Genomic DNA, 22732 nt, shown 5'->3' on the forward strand with positions numbered 1-22732 from the left:
TTTCACAAAGGTTGTAGTAACAATCAATGTTACTCAAATAACGTTCATAATTTATGTTAAAAAGGACACAATACACTTGTTCATATCGATAAAATTAATGTTTCTAAATTAAGTAATGAAAAATTTAGTAATAATGACTATTGTTCACAATTAAGCAAAAATGTAATTTGTCTACTGCTCTGTGTAATGTAGATAACGTTTTTGGTCATTCTCATTTGTGTAGAATCTTGTTAGACTCAGGCAGTCAATTAAACTTTTGCACATATAAGTTTGCTCAATAATTTATATAATATATAATTTATAAACTATTATTCAATAGTAGACCTACAACTGAACATCTAGATATGTACCGCAGAGCTAGGGCATTATGCCGTCGGGTCTTCTTGACCGCTAAGAAGAATTCATGGACGAAGTATGTGAACTCCATCTCGCGTACTACTCCCACATCTACTGTGTGGAGAAAATTCCATGCAATTTTCAGGTCGCCAGGGCATTCTATTCTCGGTCTCGTCGATGAGGGAGAACTCCTTACATCATCTTCGGCTGTAGCAAATGCTTTAGCGAAATCTTTCCGTTCGGTGTCTCTCACCTCGTCATATAGTAACGACTTTCAGAGGTACAAAGCACGGATGGAAGTAATGGCGTTGAATATTGGTGATTCGGTTGGTGAATTGAACACTCCATTCTTACTTAAAGAATTGTTACACGCACTTAGGAACTCACGTGACACTTCCCCTGGACCAGACAACCTTTGTATACCTTTGTATACTTTCTTATACATCCTTTGTTATACTTCGCCTTTGTATACTTTCGCACCTTCCTGACTCAGCACTACAAAATCTTTTGAATATTTACAATGGTTTATTCTCCGGGCAAGTCTTTCCGCCCGACTGGTCGGAAGCATTTATTATACCAGTTCTAAAGCCTGGCAAAGAGAAGACCGATCCCTTATGCTACTGCCCTATTTCTTTAACAAGCGTATTGTGTAAAGTAATGGAGATGATGGTGAACCATAGGCCTGCATGGTACTTGGAGAAACATGGCTTTCTTTCTTCGGAGCAGTGTGGTTTCCGACAGGGGAGATCTTCCATTGACCATTTGGTGTCCATAAAAAAACGCCCTCCTGAACCGCCAACACCTCGTTGATATCTTCTTCGATATAAAAAAGGCGTAGACACGGCCTGGCGACGCGGCATTCTTAACACCCTTAGGAGGTGGGGGATCACTGGCAATATGCTTGCTTTTATCCGGGGATTCTTGAATCACCGGACGTTTCGTGTTCGTGTAGACGATTCACTTTCAGACAGTATCGTCTCGGAAAATGGGGTACCTCAAGGTAGTGTATTAAGTGCCACCTTGTTTTCTGTGGCCATAAACAGCATTACCGGTTGTGTAAAGGCTCCTGTCTCTAGTCTTTTCGTTGATGATTTTGTTATTTACGTTGCGAGCCGCTCTACACCCACTGCTGAGCGACTGATACAAAACACTATATTTCGCCTTGAGACTTGGAAGGGACTACTGGTTTTACATTTTCATCCGACAAGACGAAATGTGTAGTCTTTTCTCGGCTACGGAACCCTTCTAATCCGCGGGTTTTTCTGAACAGAGAGCTTATAGCTGTCTCTACTTACGTCAGGTTTCTGGGTTTGCTTTTTGATAGCCGTCTTACCTGGGTCACACATATAAGGGAATTGAGGACAAAGTGTTCCAAACTTTTGGATATGATGCGGGTCCTTAGTAACACCAACTGGGGGGCCGATCGGTCATGTATGTTGCGTTTTTACTACTCCCTTGTTCGTTCCCATTTGGATTATGGTTTTGTCGCCTATTCTTCAGCTCGTCAAACCGTACTTAAGAAATTGGACGGTGTGCATCATTCTTTTCTTCGGCTTGCCACGGGTGCGTTTAGATCGAGCACTATCGCAAGCTTACTTGTAGACAGTGGCGAGCCATCACTTTGGGATAAACGTGACCAGCTTTTGTTGTCTTATTTTGCCCGTCTCAACGGACAACCGAATCACCCAGCTTTTGGCCCAGTTCATAGGGATCCTAATTTGAGGAAATATGTGGACCGTCCACGTTGTACTGCGCCTATGGGTGTCCGTGCACGACGTCTGCTGCAGCGTATGAATGTTGGCACTCCCCCGTTGCTTCCATCATGTCCGTGCTCGAATCCCCCGTGGAGAATACACCATGTGGATTTTAAGTTTGATCTTACAACGTATGATAAACGATCAACACCTCCTATTGTTTTCCAGCAGGTGTTCCAGTTTCTCCTCACCAAGTCGAACCCAGACGTGGTGGTATACACTGATGGGTCAAAGCATGACGGTAACGTTGGTTGTGCTTTTGTTTTCAATGAACAGACTTATATGTTTGGCCTACCCGGTGTTACGAGTGTGTTCACCGCGGAACTACTCGCTGTGGATAGGGCTCTAAGTATCGTTGGCCCTAAATATAGGAACATTCTTATTTGCAGTGACTCGTACAATGCTCTCCAGGCGTTGGAAAACCTTTATTCCGGACATCCTGTCGTCGTTGGCATTTATGATAAAATCGCTGAGTTAGAAAAACGAAACAGGGGGTAGGTTTTTGCTGGATCCCTAGCCACATTAGAATTCTAGGTAACGAGAAGGCAGATTCTGCTGCGAAAGAAGCGTGTAATCAGCCTCCTTTCACCACCCGAGTTACTACCTTTGGTTTTATCAATCATATAAAACAATCACTGTGGGCGAGGTGGCAAAGTGGCTGGACGGCTGGACGGATTAAAGATTCAGTGTTGTCGTGGGGCTCCTCTAGCAGGAACTCTCGTCGTGAGGAAGTAGTCCTCTGCCGGTTACGGTTGGGACATACGAGGATCACGCACGAATATCTAATGTCAGGAGAAGACCCACCGCTGTGCACACGATGCAACTGTCGCACCACTGACTGTGCACCACATTCTCGTGGACTCCGTGTGTTATGCGGCGATGCGTCGTCAGTTTGATATACCCAGCAACATTCGTGATATCTTGTGCAATGATGGCGGGGTTTTGGAACGGATGTTTCTCTTTTTACATGGTACTGGGTTACTGCAAAGGATTTAATATACTCATATATGTTTTTCTGTAAGGAGAGTTTTTTTAATAATTTTAACCTTTATTTTCTATTTGATTTTTTAGTTCTATGTGTTTAATTTTACTATCCGCGGAGGGGATTTTTGAGTTGGGTAAGTTTTTATACTTTTTTATTCTATTATTTTAGCTTTTATATTACATCAACTTTTCTGTGGTATTAGTTTTGGGTTTTGTTTTGCCTTCTTGGCTTGTTTTGGTAAATTTTTATTATATGGTTAATATTACATTTACATCCTGTGTGGTTTATTATTTTGAAATTGTTTTACCCTTTTAATAATAACTACCGGGCGATGATAACGCCCAGGCGTTTTTCGCCCACAAACAAAAAAAAAAAAAAAAAAGATAGTTCCTACCTTGGGTTACGGTTGCGTTTCGTACGATGTCACAACACCACCGAGTGTAAATGAAAGAGAAAATTGTGTTGGATGTTGTTGTGTAGTCGAGTAAATGTATATGTCGTAATTCATGTAGTGTACTTAGTGTAGTATACGTGTATAGTGAAAAGTATTCTGCAGCTAAGTGTGTAGTGGGAAGAAAAGCTGCAGAGGCTAGGCCCATGGGAACGCCAAACCCCAGAGTCTTAAAGAATAAGACTCCCTGTCGGAGGGGAGTCTAACTTATATGCATATATTAGTTATTGTTGTAGGTACTTATTTTTATTAAGATTATACAAAATATATTGCAACCAGAGTACTCCCTATTAAATCAAGTGTTGGACATGAATGAAATATGTTAGTTAAATATTCTTAACATCAGTAAAAAACATTTTATGGTAATTCAATTTTATTTTATGACTTATCAGTCCAAAATAACAGATTGAACATATTACTATTAATTAATTATTTTTTTTAAATATTTTTTCCAGGTGTTTTCTTTTTGTATTGCCATCTATATTTGTAATGATTATTTGTAGTATGTAACAATTAGGTGTATTAAAAACATGATATATTTTTCTTTTCAATGCTACTTTTATTCATGTTATTATTAAAATTTATTTAAATAATAACATTTATCATCTTTTTTACCATTTAATTATCTTTCTTCAATTATTATAAGCATAATATTATTTATTGCATTATACATAAAACCATTACCATTATCTGATTTTTCTGTTAAATATTATATTACCTATTTCTTCTCTTTTATTTTTTACTTGTTAATGAATTTTATATTTTTGTAAGTGAATGTAATTTTGGTCTGTATTTGAAAGTGAAAGTTTAATAAGATATAAAATAAGTGATTTTATGTTATAAATGTTGTTTATAACTCATAGTACAATGTATTGCTAGTAACTCATAAAATTTTGTAACTACAGTAAACAAATAGCAATATGTACTCTATATGTAATAACATACTAGAAATGATAGTTCTTCTTGTGCAACAAATAAGTTAAAGGTTTTATATATATATATATATATATATATATATATATATATAAAAGATTTATTGTTTTAATTATGTATTCATAGCATCTAAATTTCACTATCTTCAAGACACTCCATATTGAAAACAAACAATCAATTTCTAAAATAAGAAATTAGTCAAAAAATTGCTTATAATATGAGTGAGTATTATTTTATGATAATTCTCAAATGAATATGATTTGACTAAATAACTTTTTATTTGAATTGTAACTGTAATAAGACTTTTAAATCATATTATTACAAATGGATAGACAAGATAGACAATGGAGTAATCTACCAATTCAGATGATGTTGTTTTATCTCTCTTTCTTGCACCCTGTCCCTCTCTCTTACTCAGTTCTCTCTTCTCTCTTTCTCAAATTATGTGAATTGACATAACATGAGCTTCTTTACAAACATAAGTGGGCATGTACTATTCTTATATATATTTTCAGCATTAAATGTGTCATTTTTAAACATTGATCCCACTGAAGGGCCCCCTCATGTTTCAATAAAAATTTCCCAAAAGACTTAATTTTCGTTGAATAATTACTACAAAATCAGATCTCAAAAGTCAGAGGGTAAATAATCCTGATTTACCCGAACTGAACTGGTAGATTACTCAGCTTTTATGAATCATAAATAAAATTGTTAGATACCTGAGTGAACTTTCAGCAGCTTCTTTATCACCACTGACTAGTAAGTATACAGGAGATTCTGGCATACAGATAAAAGTCAATATAAAAAATATAGGCATACAGCAGCTGGAGAGCGACAGCCAAAAGAATGATGTGTAGGCTCCTACTACATAAACCCATAGTATACCAACACACCACATTAAGTCAAAGTAAACTCCAATTACACCCCGAACATTATCTGAAGCAATCTCATTATTATACATTGGTACAGCTACAGTCACAGCTCCAAATGATAGACCACATATAAACCTTCCACAGTATATGAGATAAACCTGAAAATAAAATTAAATCTTCAGTAATACAATATATATAAGTTATTGATTTAACAACTAGTTTTATAATATGAAGTCTAAGATGTATAATGGGATGTACTAGGTCTACAGTTATGGGGTAATGGCAGATTGTGCTGATCGATATAATACATAAAAGTGTACATGATATATTTATGCCATATTTGCTGCCATATACAGACTGATCAGAAGTAAGCTGCTGCATCTGACAGACCCAGAGAAATATTCTCTGTATTGCCCAAAAAATCTGAAATCTGTATTACCCAGAGAAATATCCTCTGTATTTTCATGAAATATCCCAGACCTATAATTTAAATTATTTTTTCTTATTTTTGTTTTATATTCCATTTCTCTTTTATCCTTCTATGCCTAATAAAAAAATTTCTAAAACATTCAAACAAATTTAAATCATATGAGCAGTAAAAAATGTTTAGAAATTAACCAGTTATGCTCTCTTCAGGAATTATGAACCCTCTGCTGGTAAAAGTGTTAAACTTTAAAAAGCAAGTAGCCATACTACAGGTGCTACCTACTACCTCAGACAATGGGATCTATGGTCAGGTGGTCTATGGGATCTTTGGTCAGTTTATTTAAACATTTTTTAAATAAACTAAAATAATATATAAATGCAAAAAATAAAGATCAGTAGGTTCTTATCATCCACTTCAACAACTAAGCTTTTTAACTTAAATGTGAAATTCATAGGATTGATTCTTGAGCCCATTCAGAAGTGGTTTAGTACACTAACAGACTGATAAATCCTTAACAACAAAAACTTAATTTTAGTGATTAGACTACACCAAAGTTGTACACAATGAAAAACTACAGTTATTTTTTCTATTAAAATGTGTTTTTTTTCTATTCTCACTGTACAATATGATGTCCACCTCTCAGTAAAAAATGTTCTCGAATTAAAATTGAGTAAGAAATAGGCCAGAAAGGAGAGTGGCAAAAATATAGAAGTGATGACAAGATTCCTGCAAGCATGCCAAAAATAAAAAGAATTAATTGCAGGTTAGTTAATTAAAAACAAGGAATGGAGGTAATATGAGTAAGGAAAGTAAAACTGAAAAAGAGTGTGAATTTTATACAGAAAAATATTTAAAATAGCATTTTCAGAAAATTAGCTAACTGAGGATTACACTGAAGCAGATAAAAAATATCTTGCAGTAACTTTTGATGTGGATGATTTTAAAAATAGCATTTTTTTAAGTTTGATAAAGTTGTTACATCATACATGATTTCCATGTCAACTTATATTGATAAAAAAGATATGATAGACAACGTCTGACTGAAAAATGACTATTTTCAAAACTTTTGGATGGTTTTCAAAAAACGTATTTTTGAGTTTCTTTAGACAAACACCTTCTATATTACTATAGTTTGATCTTACAAATAATCAATATTTTTAATTGTACACTTTTTCATTAACATCATCACGTTCAGCAACTCAAGGTAGGAAAAAATAATACATTGCATGGCAATATAAAAATAATAATAATAATAAGAGTGTGTTTATTAAATATTTATACCAAACAAATAATTAATTTTAACAAAATTATAAACAAAAATAAGAATACACTTCTATATATATATATATAAAAAATTGCAATGAATAAAGATCAATAACATAACTAAAGAAAATACTACTCTAAATAATAAAAATGATTTACAGTTGCCTATTAAACTGAATAATACATTAAAAACTGAATATTTTTATAGGAAACTAACTGTTATTTGTATTTTTGAGATTAAAATAAACTGTCTACAAAATAATTTTGAAAAATGTTTTCTAATTTTGGTAGCTGATGATGATACTTACAGGGTGTATACTTACCATTAGAAATGGATTCTTGTAGTAAACATCAATGTGCCTAATTTGTGTTTGAATTTAAAAAAAGTAAGCAGTGACTGTGATTATTATAACTGTGAGTATATGAATGGCTTCCTCTAATAATTATAAACAGTGTGTAAGTTAAATTTCCAATTGAATTTATTTCCTTTCCTTAAAACTATACAAAAAAAAGATGCTACTCAAACTTACATCACTAAAGACTTTGTTTTTAGTTATAAATGCAATTGTTTTTCTATTTTTTCTTTGTAATTAATAAATTATTCTTTTATTATCTATCCTGTATTCTATATCCCTGTCCAAAATCAATCTGTCCAGCTGAAAGAACTGTCTATCCACTAATTGATGGTTCATCAATTTATGAACCATCATAAATTGATGGTTCATCACTAAAAAATGATGTAATCTGTTATTTACAATTCCAACTTAGTATTTTTTACTCACTGTGTTTAGCTATTATTGTCTTCTTATCCAAAATTAGATGAGACTATCCCAACTACCAGTAGAAGTATCCCAGTGGTAGAAGTATGGCATCTCATATATCTTATTTTATAAAAAAATGAAGTTGCTTCATTTCTCAATTGCAGCAAATTGCTTCCATATGGGTTGATTCAGGAAACAATGGTTTGGTAAGATGAAAGAGGATTTAGCTGGGAATTTATAAAGCCTGTGATAAAGATACAGCCTCAAGAGAATAAGTTGATAATGAGCAAAAGCACATCAGACCAGAAGAAGGCAGCTGCTGAACCAGAGGTTCCAGTGAGTCTGCACAACATTTTGGATGACGATACTAGAAAGATGGTGGCTTTGGAGTCTTCTATGAAAGCTCCTAAGCCTTGTAAAACTGAGGTGGTTTCCAAACCACAAAAACCACACAGGGAGGGGGAATGTTTCCCCACTGCCTGAGGTGGTGACTGGTGTGGCTCCTGTTGCGGGGGCCGCCCTGGTTCCCGCCTCACAATCAGCGCCTGCACCAAGCGCCGATCTATGTCCGTCGTCGTCCGCGGCTTCGATGATCTCTGATCGGAGGCCGGGAGCTATACCGGTAATGATATTCTTCACGAACACGAAGCTGTTCATAAAATGGTAAAAAAGAGTAGAAAAGGATGGCCGAAAGGCAAATCCAGACAATAAACTAATTAAATATTAGCGAGTCGATTCTTCAGTGGAACATTAATGGATGTTTGTCAAACATCCGTGAGCTCCAACGCTTGATTGATGATGCAGACAAAATTTGTATATGCCTGCAAGAAACACATTTTTACCGAAATGAAACTTCCAATTAAGAAGATACAATACATTTCGACGAGATCAACCGCCAAGTATAAGAGTTAGAGGTGGTATATTAACATCGACTAGAGCTACCACCGAAGGGGTTGAAATAAACACAATCTACAAGCGTCGCAATCAGAATGAAGCGTCCGCTACAGATCACTAACTGCAGTATATACTTGCCGAATTTTGATTGAAAGCAGGATGACATAGCACGATTAATTTCTCAGCTTTCCCCACCCATACTATTGGTGGGTGACTTTAATAGACATAATTCTCTTCGGGGATCGGATCGAGTACATTGGAAGAGAATTGGAAAAGTTCCTACTGAATTCTGATTTCATTATCTTAAATGATGGTTCAGGTATTGTTTTCAGTGCTAGAAATGGATCGACGTCCTGTATAGATCTAGTACTTATAGGTGGATCGATAGCACCGAAGTACACTTTCCATGTTTTAGAGGATCTACAGGGAAGCGATCATTTTCCGGTGCAAATTGTAACTGACGTTACAAGAAAAATATATTCCATCTCCAAAAGATCGCTGTTTGATAACGCAGAATGGACGAGCTTTACAGCTAGGACGATACTTCCTGAAACAACTGGAAGTATCGAAACCGATGTCGACGCTACAACTAATGCCATAATTGACTCGGCATCACGATATATTACCAAAACATCTGGGAAACTCAAGAAGCGACCACCCGTGATGGAACGATGAAATAAGTGAAACTATTAAAAGAAAGAAAAAAGCTTATAACGCTTTTAAGAAACGTCAGACATTAGAAAACCTAAATGCCTTTAAAAAATAAAGGGCGTATGCAAAAAGACTTAGGATAGATGCTAAAAAATGATGAAATTCATTATAACATGATCAACCAGCTGAATACCACAGCAAAACGTAGATTCTTAGAACTATATAATCAGATATGGCGGGAGAGAACGTACCCGCAGCAGTAGAAAAAAGCACATATTGTTTCAGTTCCAAAGAAATATAAAAATCTGACAGAACCCAGTAGTTACCGCCCTGTTATTACTTTGACGTGCGCTATGGGAAAAGCTTTTGAAAAAATTATAAATAATCGACTCGTTTGGATTTTAGAAAAAGGAAATCTCATCCTCACATCAAGCAGGTTTTCGACAATACCACTTAACTACTGATCAGATCAATAACTTATAGAACATCATATATAACAGCTTCATCACAAGGAAACATTGTGTCGGAATCTTCTTTGACCTGCAGTAGGTATTCGACATGACCTGGCGTTAAGGAATAATGCTTCAATTATATGAATGGGGATTCGCGGAAATCTGCCAGTTTTACTCAGCAACTATATGAATGACCGTACCTTTCCAAGTACGTCTTAAAAATGAATATTAAAAAATAGAAGAGAAACCAGCAGTAATCATCCAACAGGAATTTTTATCAACCATCACTAATTATGAAGAATATATTAAAATTTATACTGATGGTTCTAAAACTGAGCACGGTGTTGGATACTACATATATGTAAATGGAGAAGTTCATTATTGGAAACTGCTAGATATGGCAAGCTCTTACAGCAAGCTCTTCACTACTCTGAAACTTTTTGGGAAGAGAGAGCGATTTCATGTTCCGATTAGTTAAGTGCACTTACTGCAATTTGGAACAAGAATATTAAGGACGTCCTTATCGCAAACATCCTATCAATTTTGTACGTTTTAAATGGACAAGGACAGCGATGCATATTTGTGTGGACTCCAGGGCATGCTGGTATTGCAGGAAACGAAAGCGCAGACGAATCTGCCAGAAAGGCTACAGTCTGTGATAACCTGGATAAAATTCTTGTACTAGTAGCAGATGTAACTAATATAATAAGAAATAGGTGGAGTACTGATTAGAGAAGACCAAGCTAAACGCAGTTAAAACTTATCCGTATAAATGGAAGAGCGACGTGAAGCTGACTCGCCGAGAGCAAGTGGCGATGACCAGACTCGGAACTGGTCACACGCGAATAATAAATTCATATTTATTTACCGGCAAAGAAAGACTAATGTGCGGTGTTTGTAATAAAGCACTTACAGTCAAGCATCTAATGGAAAAGTGTACCACTATATGAGGACCTCAGAAAGAGGTTCGGACTAAGAAATAGTAGTGCTACTGATTTGGAAAGTGGAAAGTAGACAAGTCTCTTAAGTAAGTTCAAGCTGTGTTAAAGAATCTCTAAGTGAGTAGTAGTTTAATTCTTTGTATACAAGGGGAGTCTTGAAGCATGGAACGTATAGGTCCGGGAGGTAGCACTCTTGCCTAGGACGCCCGGGCTTGCCTGCATGCAATAGTGGTGGAGTCGGGGCTTATCCGATGAAGACATGGAGGACCCTTGAGGGTGGACAGAGGGCGCAGGGCAAAGGGTATGCGCAAGGCATGCCTGGAGCCAGTTAAGTCAGGACCGGGAAGGGCAGCCTCCTCGCCGGGGGGTTCTTTGGCCGTCCTGAACAGATGGTCTAATTGCTCCATTGACGCAGGGGGAGGGACCCCGGTGGGTTACGTTCTACAAGACTATTTATACGGGAGACTCAACTGCCACGGCATTTTAGGGCAACTGATGTGCTGTTTATGATGTGGTTCCCGTTTCCCCGAGGGTGCTTATATATAAAAAAAGGGAGACAACAAAAAAAAAAGAAGAAAATGTTGGAATTGTGAAACCGTTTTTTTTTTTTCATTTATAATTTTGTTATATTTATTTTTTAATTTTAATATCGGGGGTCTTTACACTCTGTAAGTGTTTTCCGTGTTTACATGTTCTGTCTTGTGTATTTTGGTGTTTTTAAATAAAATGTAAAGGATCTTTATACCCTTGCATATAACGAACCTGATGGTGATTTAATTTCTATTTTAAAGAATGTGACGAGGGCTAATGACCGTAGAAGTCGATGTCCGTATAACCGTAAAAAAAAATAATAATAATAATGCCCCAGATAAAACCAACCCCACGTCCGCGTCCGTGCAACAACAACCACGCACACGTCCGGGGCGGGCAACGAAATGGTACTTCAGTGCCTGCACTTATGTCAGCTAACTGGGAAATGGCCTTGGTCAGGAGCTCCCTGTGGAGTACGGGACTGGAGGTCCCGAGCTGTCCGAGCTGGTTGCGGTTGTACTTTTCGGTTTCGCTTTTTGTGGCGGGGGTAGGAGGCATGACCGTGATCTGTTTTCTGACGCTTGACGCTTGATTGCGGACGGGGAGTGCCCATCCCTCTTCTCGGTTGTAGAGCCGGATTGAGGGTGAGCTGCTGTGAGCTTGCTCTGCCGAAATATTGCGCCGTCTAGTATGAGTCAGTTGCTTTGGTCCTTGGCAGGGACTGCCCATGGGTACGGGTATCGGAGCCCTTACTGCTATGTGCGAGCCCTAGAATGTCGGTATCGTGGGTCAGGCAGTACCTGACTTCCCGTTCTGGGTTAAATTTGTGGGAGGCGGCGGACTGGGAGAACCCAGACAGGATCTATGATCCGGACCACGTCCAACCGTCTCTTCGCTCGCGTTTTGTTACATGTCGACTGGCGGAAATAATAGGCTATGGAACTTTCATCATCCACAATATCCGTGGCAAAGGGTCCACGTAAAAACCCTCGTTCTGGAAAGCCTCTGTCTTCTCAGGTGAAGAGGAGGAAGAGCATCGAATTTAGCGATAAAGAAGAGTTTATGGAAATCGAGAAGGAAATCGAACCAAGTTTTGACCGAAAGGCAAAGTTGTAATACCGAATTATTTGGTAATTAAGGGGAGAGAAGAACATTTTAGTAAGACAAGTTCTTTTGTGGTAGTCCGAGGGATCACGAAAGCTGCTGGTGGACCGGTAAATGATGGAAGGAAGACCGCATTAGAGCCGTTCAAACGGTCAACGACCTACAATTCTCATGGTTGTTAAAGGAGAAGAAGATTGATTTATTAGACGTTGAGGTATCACCACATGGTACATTAAATACGTCGAAGGGTGTAGTTGTGTTCAGAGACTTGCGAACTGCACCGAAGAGAAGATCGACGACGAACTCAGTGATCAGGGAGTTATAGCTTGCCATCGTTTGAACACCCGGCGCGATGGAGAAGAACAACTCTCTGCGTCACACGTATTAACATTCAACAAACCAAAGTGCCCGGCAGAGATAAAGGCTGGCTTTCACAGACTGGACGTCCGTCCGTTCGTCCCGACGCCAATGCGTTGCTTTGGATGTCAGCGGTATGAGGACACAGCGGCACGTTGTACTAGGAAACAGGTCTGTGTTTGTGGTGAACCGCTCCATCCTGATGACTCATGCAGGGATCCACATGTGTGCGTCAATTATCATGGGGAATCACTCAGCGAGGTCAAGAAACGTCCAATATAAAGAAGAGGTAGCAATCCAAGAGATTAAGACCACTCGAAATGTGAGCTACGTCGAAGCGAAGAAAATTAAAACTAGATCGCCGAAGGCAATATCATATGCACAAGCTGTGTCATCTCCTGCAGCATCTTTAAATTTAAAGGATGTGATTGCGGAACTAGCTCCAGCGTTAGCAAGGCTGATTGAATGAATCGTCGACAACAAATTTAGGAATCGTCCAACCAGAGAGGTAGCTTAAAACGGGAAAAGGCAACGCTAGCTGTTAAGCAAAGGAGTTCGTCTCCTTTAAGGAATGAAACTCTGAAGACGAAGGACAGTGAATGCAGGCAAGAGAAGAAGCCTGAACCAAAAATAGATGCATCCCCGTTCAAGTAAATGACAAGATAGAGGTGAAAATCATAGAAAAAGAAGATTTACCAAAAACAAAAGAGCAGCACCCAAATCACGGAGGTCTTTAGTAAAAATAGCAAGGACTATGAACGTCCTACATGTTTTATCAGTGACTGCATCCAGTTTGGACTGTGGTGTACTGCTCACCGCACCACAGAGGCCGGTGTCGTCTGATGCCGGCAGTAGGAGATCCTCCGCAATTTCCACCGGAGGAACTGAAGGATCGGTCTCAGATACACCAGATACCGCAGAATTTGACAGCGAGGTCTTCAGACAGATGGAGAAGAGGAACAAGAAAGGATGGCCTAAGGGAAAACCTAGGCGATAGGCATTAAGATGAAACTTGTTTTATATGCCTTGACGAATTTTAACGAATGGATGAATATTGTAATTTTTTCTTGGCATTATTTTTAATTTTTTTTTTTAATATGATAATCTGATATGTATTTCTTGATGTTTCTATTATAAATATTCTGTGTGGTAATGGCAAGGGCCCTTTACACCCTTATCATTTTGTGTTTAATGAACCTTTCAATATGTGGTTTAATTTTCATCACAAAGAATTTTGTTTTGACAGTTATGACTAAATTTCGTAAGAATTGGCTAGAAGGTTTTTAAAATAGCAAGGGACTTTATACCCTTGTTATGTTGTGTTTTCGGGGTTTTAATAACCATTAACAAGTCTATATTTAGATGCTCCTTTTGACAAGACTAGTCCTTGATTGAACCACCTGTGCTCTGTTTTTTTGGAAGGGAAAGATACTTATTCTATTTTTTCTTTCTTTTTTGATGTGGAAGGGGCTAATGGCCAAAGCAGTCGATGCCCTAAAACGTCAAAGAAAGAAAAAAATAATAATAATTAGTAATAATCAAAAACATTTCACTTCACTTACATTTCTATAACCATATATTATAATCAACCACCCAAAGACCAAAGGAAAAGCAAGGAATATTAGAAACCATTTACGACCAAAAACACCAGCTAATTTTCCAGCAGGAATGGCGCCTGTCAGTGCACCCAGGGTGATTATACTTCCAACCCATGATGCTTGACTATCTGTAATTGGATTGATGTCCAAGTTGCCAAGATTTCCTTGTAAATAAGGAATAGCAGGAGCTGACCACCCTGCTACACATCCTGAACTCATAGCTATCATACTTGCTGTAAACAAAATATAACATTTTTATACACATTTTGTTATTTGTATTAACATTTTCATCAGTTTAATAATTAAGATCAGTGAGTTGTAAAGTAAAAGCAAAATTTATATATCTACATAGACAGGCAATATAAGGCAATAAAAGTACATAGGAAGTAAGGATTTGAAGGTTTAATTTCTTCCCAACTTCAAGTAAGTTATATGAATATTAAGGTAATAAACAGTTTTTTTATGGTCTCCTCTCACCTCTTATAGCCATCCCAAGTTCCATGAAGAAAATAGTAAAAGCGGGACTGACTAACAAAGAAGAAGCAAGTGCAGCAGAACAGACAATGAAATACCTTAATGTACAGAATGCAAGGATTTTGGGAGATACATATTCCCTATTCATCGCAGAGCCTGGACATCAGTCCCTTATTGCTGGGTCTTTCCCAATATTTATTTGTCTATTTAATGGCGGTTATACATGTTTTGTTTGTAGACGGTGCTATAGAAGCGTTCCGATCCTTACAGATCAATTTGAAAATAACATTATCCTTGACCTGACTAGCAATGTATTTGCATCTTTCTCCGGGCACGATTCCCCATCAGTTCGTCCAATGAAAGACTTTCGGTACCAATAACAATAACAACAGCCCGACAAAATACAATCCCACGACCGTGCACTTATTATATCTATGCAGACGTCCAGGGTGGACAATGACTTGGTACTTTCACTATTGTCAACCAATGGGGCAACGATTTTGTTCAGGAGCTTCCTTGTGGAATACGGGATTGGCGGTCTCGAGCTGTCTGAGCTGGCCGTGGTTGTGCTTTTCGGTTTCGCTGGTTGCAGTGGGATCAGTAGGCATGACTGCGATCTGTTTTTCGCCGATGCTGGGCGGATTGCGGACGGGGAGCGCTCATCCCTCCTTCTGGTGGTAGAAACAGGGTTGAGTGAGCTGATGTAAGCTTGCTCTGCCGAAGTCTTGCGCCGCTCAGTATGAGTCGGTCACTTTGGCCCTTGGCAGGGATTTTCCCAAGGGTGAGGGTATCGGAGTCCTTACTGCTGCGTGAAACCCTGGGTTGTTGGTATAGCGGGTCAGGCAGTACCTGACTCCATGGCCCGGGTTAAATCTGTGGGAGGCGACTGACTGGGGAAACCCAGGCAGGATCAGTGATCTGGGACATGCCCAAATGCCAATCTTTCCGTTTCTTACGACATATTGACTGGCGTCATTTCATTCATAGACATTTCAATTTCCATGATTTCTTTGGCAGAGGGCCCACACAAAAACCCTCGTCTAGGACAGTCTTGTCTTCACAAGCGAAGAGAAAGAAGACCGTCGATTTTAGTTGTATAGAAAACAGTGATCGAACTAAGTTCCAAAGGTAGTGAAGCGATGCCAAAATATTTAGTGATAAAGAAGAAGAAGGATATTTTACCAAGATCAATTATTTTGTGATTACTCGAGGGATCTCGGAAGCTACAGGAGGACCTGTTAAGGAGATACGGAAGACTGCTACAGGACTGTTTACCCGAAGAATCTACCTAAAGCGGATATTTTGTGAATAACAATGGAACTCTCGAAAGCAAAAAGACCTCTAAAAGAGAGAGCAAACATTTCAGCCGCTCCCATACATTATATGCAATGCTCACCACACCATCTGTGCAGATATCATCTGGTAGCGACAGAAAAACATCTTCCGTGATTTACTACATCTTCCGTGTCTTCCTTCCGTCGAATACTGGAAGATCCAGTATTCGAGGCTTCAGATACCTTGGAATTAGACGCCGAGGCTTTCAGGAAGGTGGAAAAGAAAAGAGACGAAGGGTGGCCTAAAGGTAAACCTAGGCGATAAAAATAAGAATAATGTAAATTAGTTTTACAATCTTTTGATGAATTTAATGAAAAGATGAGGTTTTTTTTAATAATTGTATGACTTTACAGTTGTTTTGATAGATTTGTCAACATTTCGTTAGAAATGTATTCTGTTTTTATTGAGTGTTTTTAAGGGCCCTATACAACCTTGTTATTTTCTGTTCTTTTGGGGGTCTTTAATGTACTAACAAGATCTATTTCTGGATGTTCTGTCTGACAAGATCAGTTTTCTGACTAGTTTTTTTATTAGGAAGGGAAATAATTTTTCTTCTTTTTTCTTTTTGTTTTGAAAAAGGGATAATGACCATAGTAGTCAATGCTCTAAACACTGAAAAAGAAAATGCCCTGTGGTAGATAATACTCACCTTCGGAACATTCCATCTACACTCCACGTCTTGGCCGGCAACAGCTATACGTACGTACAACACACATAGGTGACTGACAGGGCTCCAACTGTTCCTGGCAAATATTAATTTTCATTGACCTGCATTCCATCGAATGAACTGGACTTTTCTTCCATCTGCAGATCATCCACAACTGAAAATTATTCTGGAAACGAACTTACAACATCTTTGCAGCTGGTGAAATTGTGGTCAAGGTCAATGTGATTGCAAGTATTACAAAGACCCTTCCAATGAACGCATACCTCGGCAATGGTAAGCATTTAGCAAAATGTCCATGTATGTCGGTTCTATAGGAGCCCTGAAAGCTTCGATGAGTAGAAAACTGAAGTCATGCAGAGACTGCGCATCCACTTTCAGTCAGAACATATGCTGCTGGTTCTACCAAAGTACCAGACCGGACCTTCATGGTTGCTAGCCTTGGAGTGGGGTTGCCAACGGTGTCTAGCCTTGCTACAGCAGGGTTTAATTCATCATGCACTTTGAACAGCTAATCGTGGCAGAGGCTTCACGTAAACCACCCTTGATTAGAACCAGCCGTGTCACAGGAAGTGAAATGGAAGAAACGTTTTGAAACAGGAAGAATTTTTGTGATTTGAAAAGTCTGCAGAGAACTGCTACGGTGAAATAAGTAATTTTGCTGGAAAAAAAGAAAAACTTTTAACGATCTTTGCGTCGAGACGAACAAACTGGATGTCTTCTGCGACTGGATGTCGCAGTGTGTTTGCTGCTGTATGCGTCGATTCTCACATCATTCTCAATATCTCAAAGGGTGTTGTGGTTTGTCGAGTTCTACTAAATTGTTATCTACAGGAAATTGTGAAGCAGTTGTCACCGCTGGGAGTAATAGAGTGCCGAAGGCTGAGAACGAGAAGGAATGACAAACTTCTATGTTCTGCCTCTCATTTCCTTTACCAGACCGACCCTGCAAAGAAAGTGCGTGCTGGTATACACCGTTTGGATGTGCGCGCTTTCGTGCCGTAACACATGCGATGTTTCAGGTGTCAGCAAATTGGCCTCACCACGGTTCGATATGAGACAGCAAACTATGCGTGTGTGATGAAGCACATAACAAGGACCGCTTCTCCGTTCTGTATAACTTGTGCTTACTGCTACCGGTAGTCATTTGCTTCTACAAGTGCAGCGTTCCTACGTTCAAGTCGGCGGGGCTGACAAAGATCAGTGGCTGTCAGTCAACCTGCGTTGCTGTGGAATTTAGGCTACACAGCTGCGTAGTGTGTTGAGGAGCGTCACTGAAGGCTAAGTAAGGACGTTTCCTTTGTGTTGCATCGTATTCCCGTTCGTAGGTTCGTGAGGCCAATAATCTTTTCGTTCTTCTTGCAGGTTCGGGAAGCAATTTCGCTTCGACCCCGCTGGTGGTCTGATCTAGGATCTTTTAGCTGTTGATCTTTTAGTTGGCCTTGCTCGGGATAGTTCACTGCTAGACGCTCACCTTGCCTTGTGTTAGGTGATCAGTAACAGTCTGACGCTATGGAGCAATCCGGGTGAGATTGCTTAGAGGACCTTGTTGGCATAGCCAAAGACCTGGATGCCGGCGACCCCTTCCTGCCGAGAAAGTCACTCGGTCTCCGCCGCCCGGTGGAGACCTACCGTAGTCTCCTTATCGGAGAACACGGTCCTCCGATAAGGAGGTCTTGGAGGTCTCCACGAAGGCAGTACTGCGCCCAAGTGCACCGGCGGATTGCACTAAAAATCCTGCCAAAATCCGCTACGAGCTGTGCAGGGAAGGCTGCGGCTGGAACCGTGCAGGGAGTGCGCGCGCGGTAGTGGAGGGAGAGCCAAGGCCGAAGAGCGGTTCCTCACGAAGTCGGGGAAAGTAGAATCCGGCGATATGGAGATCGGGTCGGTGCGGGAAGTCCCCGGGGTGAAGCCTGCTATGAAACAGGTGAGCTCCGGATTCGACTGTATCGGGCGGATCGAGGAGATGCGATCCGAATGGTCCAAAGTCTCCTCTAAGAAAGAGTGGCGTGTGCCACTGGAGTTTCGACAGATGGTCGACTCCTTTTTAAGTGAGTGTAGCTTGATGGTTGCGGGTCTTGCATTAAAATGCGAGGGACTCCAAGGCGTCAACAATGCCCTGAATTCAGTCGTTTCGCGACTGTCAGGGAATGTCGACCAGGTTGTGAAGGGAGTTCGGAATTTCAAACCGGTGACGGGTGAGGCTCTGGGCGAATTCCAGAAATCCATTCAACGGGTGGAAGAGAAGGTTAGGAAGCCTGTCTCTTTCGCCTCAGTTGCTGCCACGCCTTCGCCTAAGCGGGTTGGTCCACCACCGCCAGTTCAGGCGTCGGCGGCCAAAATTAAGCGGGCTACTGTTAAGGTAGTCCCGCTTAAACCTGGTCTGGGGTCTTCGTCGGTAGCGACAGAGCTAACCATTAAAAACGTTCTTGAACCGCGGAGAGAAAGGATACAAGTCTCCCGGGTCACGAAAACAAGGGACCACGTCGTGATCTTGGAAAAGTTGTTAGTGAGCGACAGACGAAGCACCTGCTGGAGGCCGATGTTCTGCAGTAGAACGTCGGGCTCAGAAGAACTTGGCTAAAGGCAGTTTCTGGCCGAGTGGAGGCCGCAGATATTGGTATATGATATGCCAAGGGCGATAATGGTATAGGAGTCCGAAATCTTCAGGGCCGTGCAAGATCAAAATTCTACGATATGGCCGTCGAAGACTTCCTCAGGGAAACCAAGTTGGTTCAGCGTTGGGGAAGAAGGAAGCCCTAAAGAGTCACTGTGTTTTAGAGACATCGCCTAGAGTCTTGGTGGCCGGTAGACGTCTGTTTTTCGGGTGGACCTCATGTAGGGTTGTCAACCATGTAGAAGTCGCCCGATGCTTCAAGTGTCAGGGCTTTGTTCACACCTCTCTCCGCTGCACAGCGCAGTCGGAGATGTGTGCGGATCTACAGATCCGCCCGTAATGAATATGTTCATGCCATCAACAAAGCCAGACTCAAGTTATACCAAGACTTCATACGCGAATTACAGCGCAGCCCCTGGCAGCTCGCAAAATCATGTTACCGGCCAAAGCCATTGCATGTGCTGTCCAGTGTTCGATGCGGGTTCGGTGGTCGTGACCACACTTTAACATCTGTGGTGACTTACAAAGAATTCCTGGATACTCTGTTTCCAGATGGTGAAGCGTTAGGCGTTAGGACGGGAGCTATGCCCTTCCCTGGCGTACGGGCTGTCGATCCCGTTGATATAGACCGAGTGGTTTCTCGAATGGCACAGAAAAAGGCACCGGGGATTGACTAACTTGACCCGGATATATTATTCCATCTGCTGCCTGTCATAAGAGAGCTGCTTGGCAGACTGTTCTCGGAGTGCCTAAACTGGGGCTGTTTCCCGAATTGTCGGAAAGTGGCTTTGGTGAGGATGCTTTTAAAACCAGGAAAGGATCTTAGACAGGTCAAAAGTTATCGACCCATCAGCCCCTTGCCAGTAATCGGCAAGTTGCTTGAAAGGCTGGTTGTGGACGGCTCTGGGAAAGCATTGAGGTGAATTGTTTTCTAAATCGAGGTCAGTATGGCTTCACCAAAAAGGGTAGGCACCGAGGATTGCATCTTAAATGCTCTAGCCGAGGTGGAAAGCGCCAACTGTAAATATGTTTTTGCAATAATTATAGATATAGAGGCAGCATTTCCTTCCTTGTGCTAGAGTTCTGTCCTCTATACGTCGAAATATTCCCGTAGCCCTGCAGGCCATAGTACGTGACTTTTGTCTAATCGTACGTCTCTGTTTAAGGATGTGCACCTAGTTGTGGAAAAATCCGTTACCAGGAGAAGTCCGCATGTTTCCGTTCTCGGTCCCCTGCTGTGGAACCTGGTATTTGACGGGTTTCTGGGATTCACATTCCCTGAAAGCGTCAGAGCCAGGCTTTCGCCGATGACTGTCTCCTTTTAATTCGTGGTAATTCACAAACGCAGCTGGAAGATCGGGTGCAAGCAGCCTTCTCAACTGCGGAGGGCTGGATAGACAGTCAAAATTTAAAGATTTCTGTGGCCAAGAAGAAGTTTATGTTTCTTAAGGTGCAGACAAATTATTGTACAGCAGTAACCCCCACATTAAGTATAAAGACTGTGTAATCAGCCGAGTTAAGAGTTCATAAGTACCTAGGTGGTTTGTTTGATGAAAAGTTGCTTTTTAGCAACCACATTAGGCAAGTAGCGGCAGATGTAGTCTCAATGATGCATAAACTTAGGAGGATTGCTCGAAAAGACTATGGGTTGTCGGGCCATCAAATGTACATGGTGTCTTCGAAAGCATAACCTCTTCCATGACGCCCATTTGGGCACATAGGTTGAATATAAATGGAGCACTTCTTCAAAATTTAAGGAGTGCCCAGCACAGAGCCTTAATTGTATGCACTAGTGTTTTTAAAACAACCTTGTACGAGGCTACCACCATATTGGGAAAGGCTCTCCCAATCGATTTAGTGGTGAAAGTTTGAGCAGCCATGTGGAAATTGTGAAGAGGCCAGGAGACCGAGGTATTTGGGATGTGGTTTCGAGCCAGGCCAGTAGCAGAGCGGAATGGTGATCACAATGCACTGGATCTAAATTTTGTTCAGTTGCCCATCTCCCACCTGCAGAAGAGGCTGCAGAACCTCGTGATGGAAGCATGACAGCTGGTATGGGACACCACAACTAAAGGAAGATTCTTGTATAAGTTTATACAGGATTTGGGGGATGGTATGCCTCGAGCTCGTATTTAAGGGTAAGCTCTACAGTAGGGTAACTCTCAAGTTAGTGCAACATCCACTCATGGTTTAAAGTACTAATGAGATCAAAATAAATTTTTCCATTATGTTACTTCCAAGAAATATCAGTATAAATGTAAGTAGGTGACAGAGTAAAAGTAGAGAGTTTTAAGTTTTCCATGTACGGTCAGGTACAATTACCCAACCACTTTCAGGTGTATCTCATATGATTTATTTACTACTAAAAATGACACAGCCACTCTTACAAACAACAAGCACTGCTTCTGAACGATCAGCATATAAAGATCACCAAAACAGGTAATATTCAACACTGTCACTGTACATCATAAAAAATAGATGTATAGTGAATATTGTCACTTTAAGAGAAAGCAATTCTACAATTTTCTTTGACCCTCAGGTGCTTTACACACATCACAAACATAATATCATACAATAATAACACATACCACAAACATAGTAATATAAAGTAAATAACAGACAGTATGCAACTGACAACATATTATTTCTGTGATGAAAAAGTTCGTTATATGCTCTGCTCTATTAAGTAGGAGAGATGTAAATGATACACATACTGTATTGTTAATTTTCTCTGTGCTACACATATATTTTTGAAATAACTATCCACTTATTTGTTCATCAGGTAAGTTAAACATACTTAATAAAAATACTATACATCAAATACTTAAATGAATAAAGAAATAATAAATTTAAAGTATAAATAAATTGTTCCTACCCAAAATCGCTGCCAAATGTTGAGGCCATTGCTGTAGAAAAGTTCTAGGAACATCTGTTGAAAGTAGAGATGTTTGCTCTGTGACTTGAAAGCTAGAAGAAATCACTGATGCTTGATCAAACATGATTCCAAAAACTTACTCAACAACCTATTCTATAAAGAAATGTTCAAATTAAATAGTTAACAAATTTGTTGGATGATAAGTATTAACAGAATATAACAGATATCAGTTATACTAACTTCCTAAAAATATTAGTTTTTTTCTAAAATACCAACTACGAAAACTAGAACTACGGTTTTTTTACAAACTATGAAATCAATTACAAAATATAGCTTTAGTAGAAATACCAAAGATTTCAGATCGTATAGATCTTGTTAATAATTTCTTTAACAGGTTTCACAGACTTTGTGAGTACAGCTTCAACTGATTTTGAAGTGATACTTAATAAAATATTAT

General features: G+C 39.8%; 1 protein-coding gene across 1 annotated transcript in view; it reads right to left on the bottom strand.

The window, feature by feature from the left end:
• Window positions 1–22732, bottom strand: part of LOC142328583 (trehalose transporter 1-like protein) — a 61686-nt gene that overhangs the window by 30567 nt on the left and 8387 nt on the right. The window contains exons 2-4 of the mRNA XM_075372357.1: window positions 22276–22428; window positions 14275–14543; window positions 5179–5489 (exon numbers count right to left, since the gene is read on the bottom strand). Coding sequence (XP_075228472.1) covers window positions 5179–5489; window positions 14275–14543; window positions 22276–22399 — 704 coding nt within the window. The 5' untranslated portion in view covers window positions 22400–22428. The remainder of the gene's footprint in view (window positions 1–5178; window positions 5490–14274; window positions 14544–22275; window positions 22429–22732) is intronic.

The sequence above is a fragment of the Lycorma delicatula genome, chromosome 1 (assembly GCF_047948215.1).
Source record: "Lycorma delicatula isolate Av1 chromosome 1, ASM4794821v1, whole genome shotgun sequence".
Taxonomy (NCBI): domain Eukaryota; kingdom Metazoa; phylum Arthropoda; class Insecta; order Hemiptera; family Fulgoridae; genus Lycorma; species Lycorma delicatula.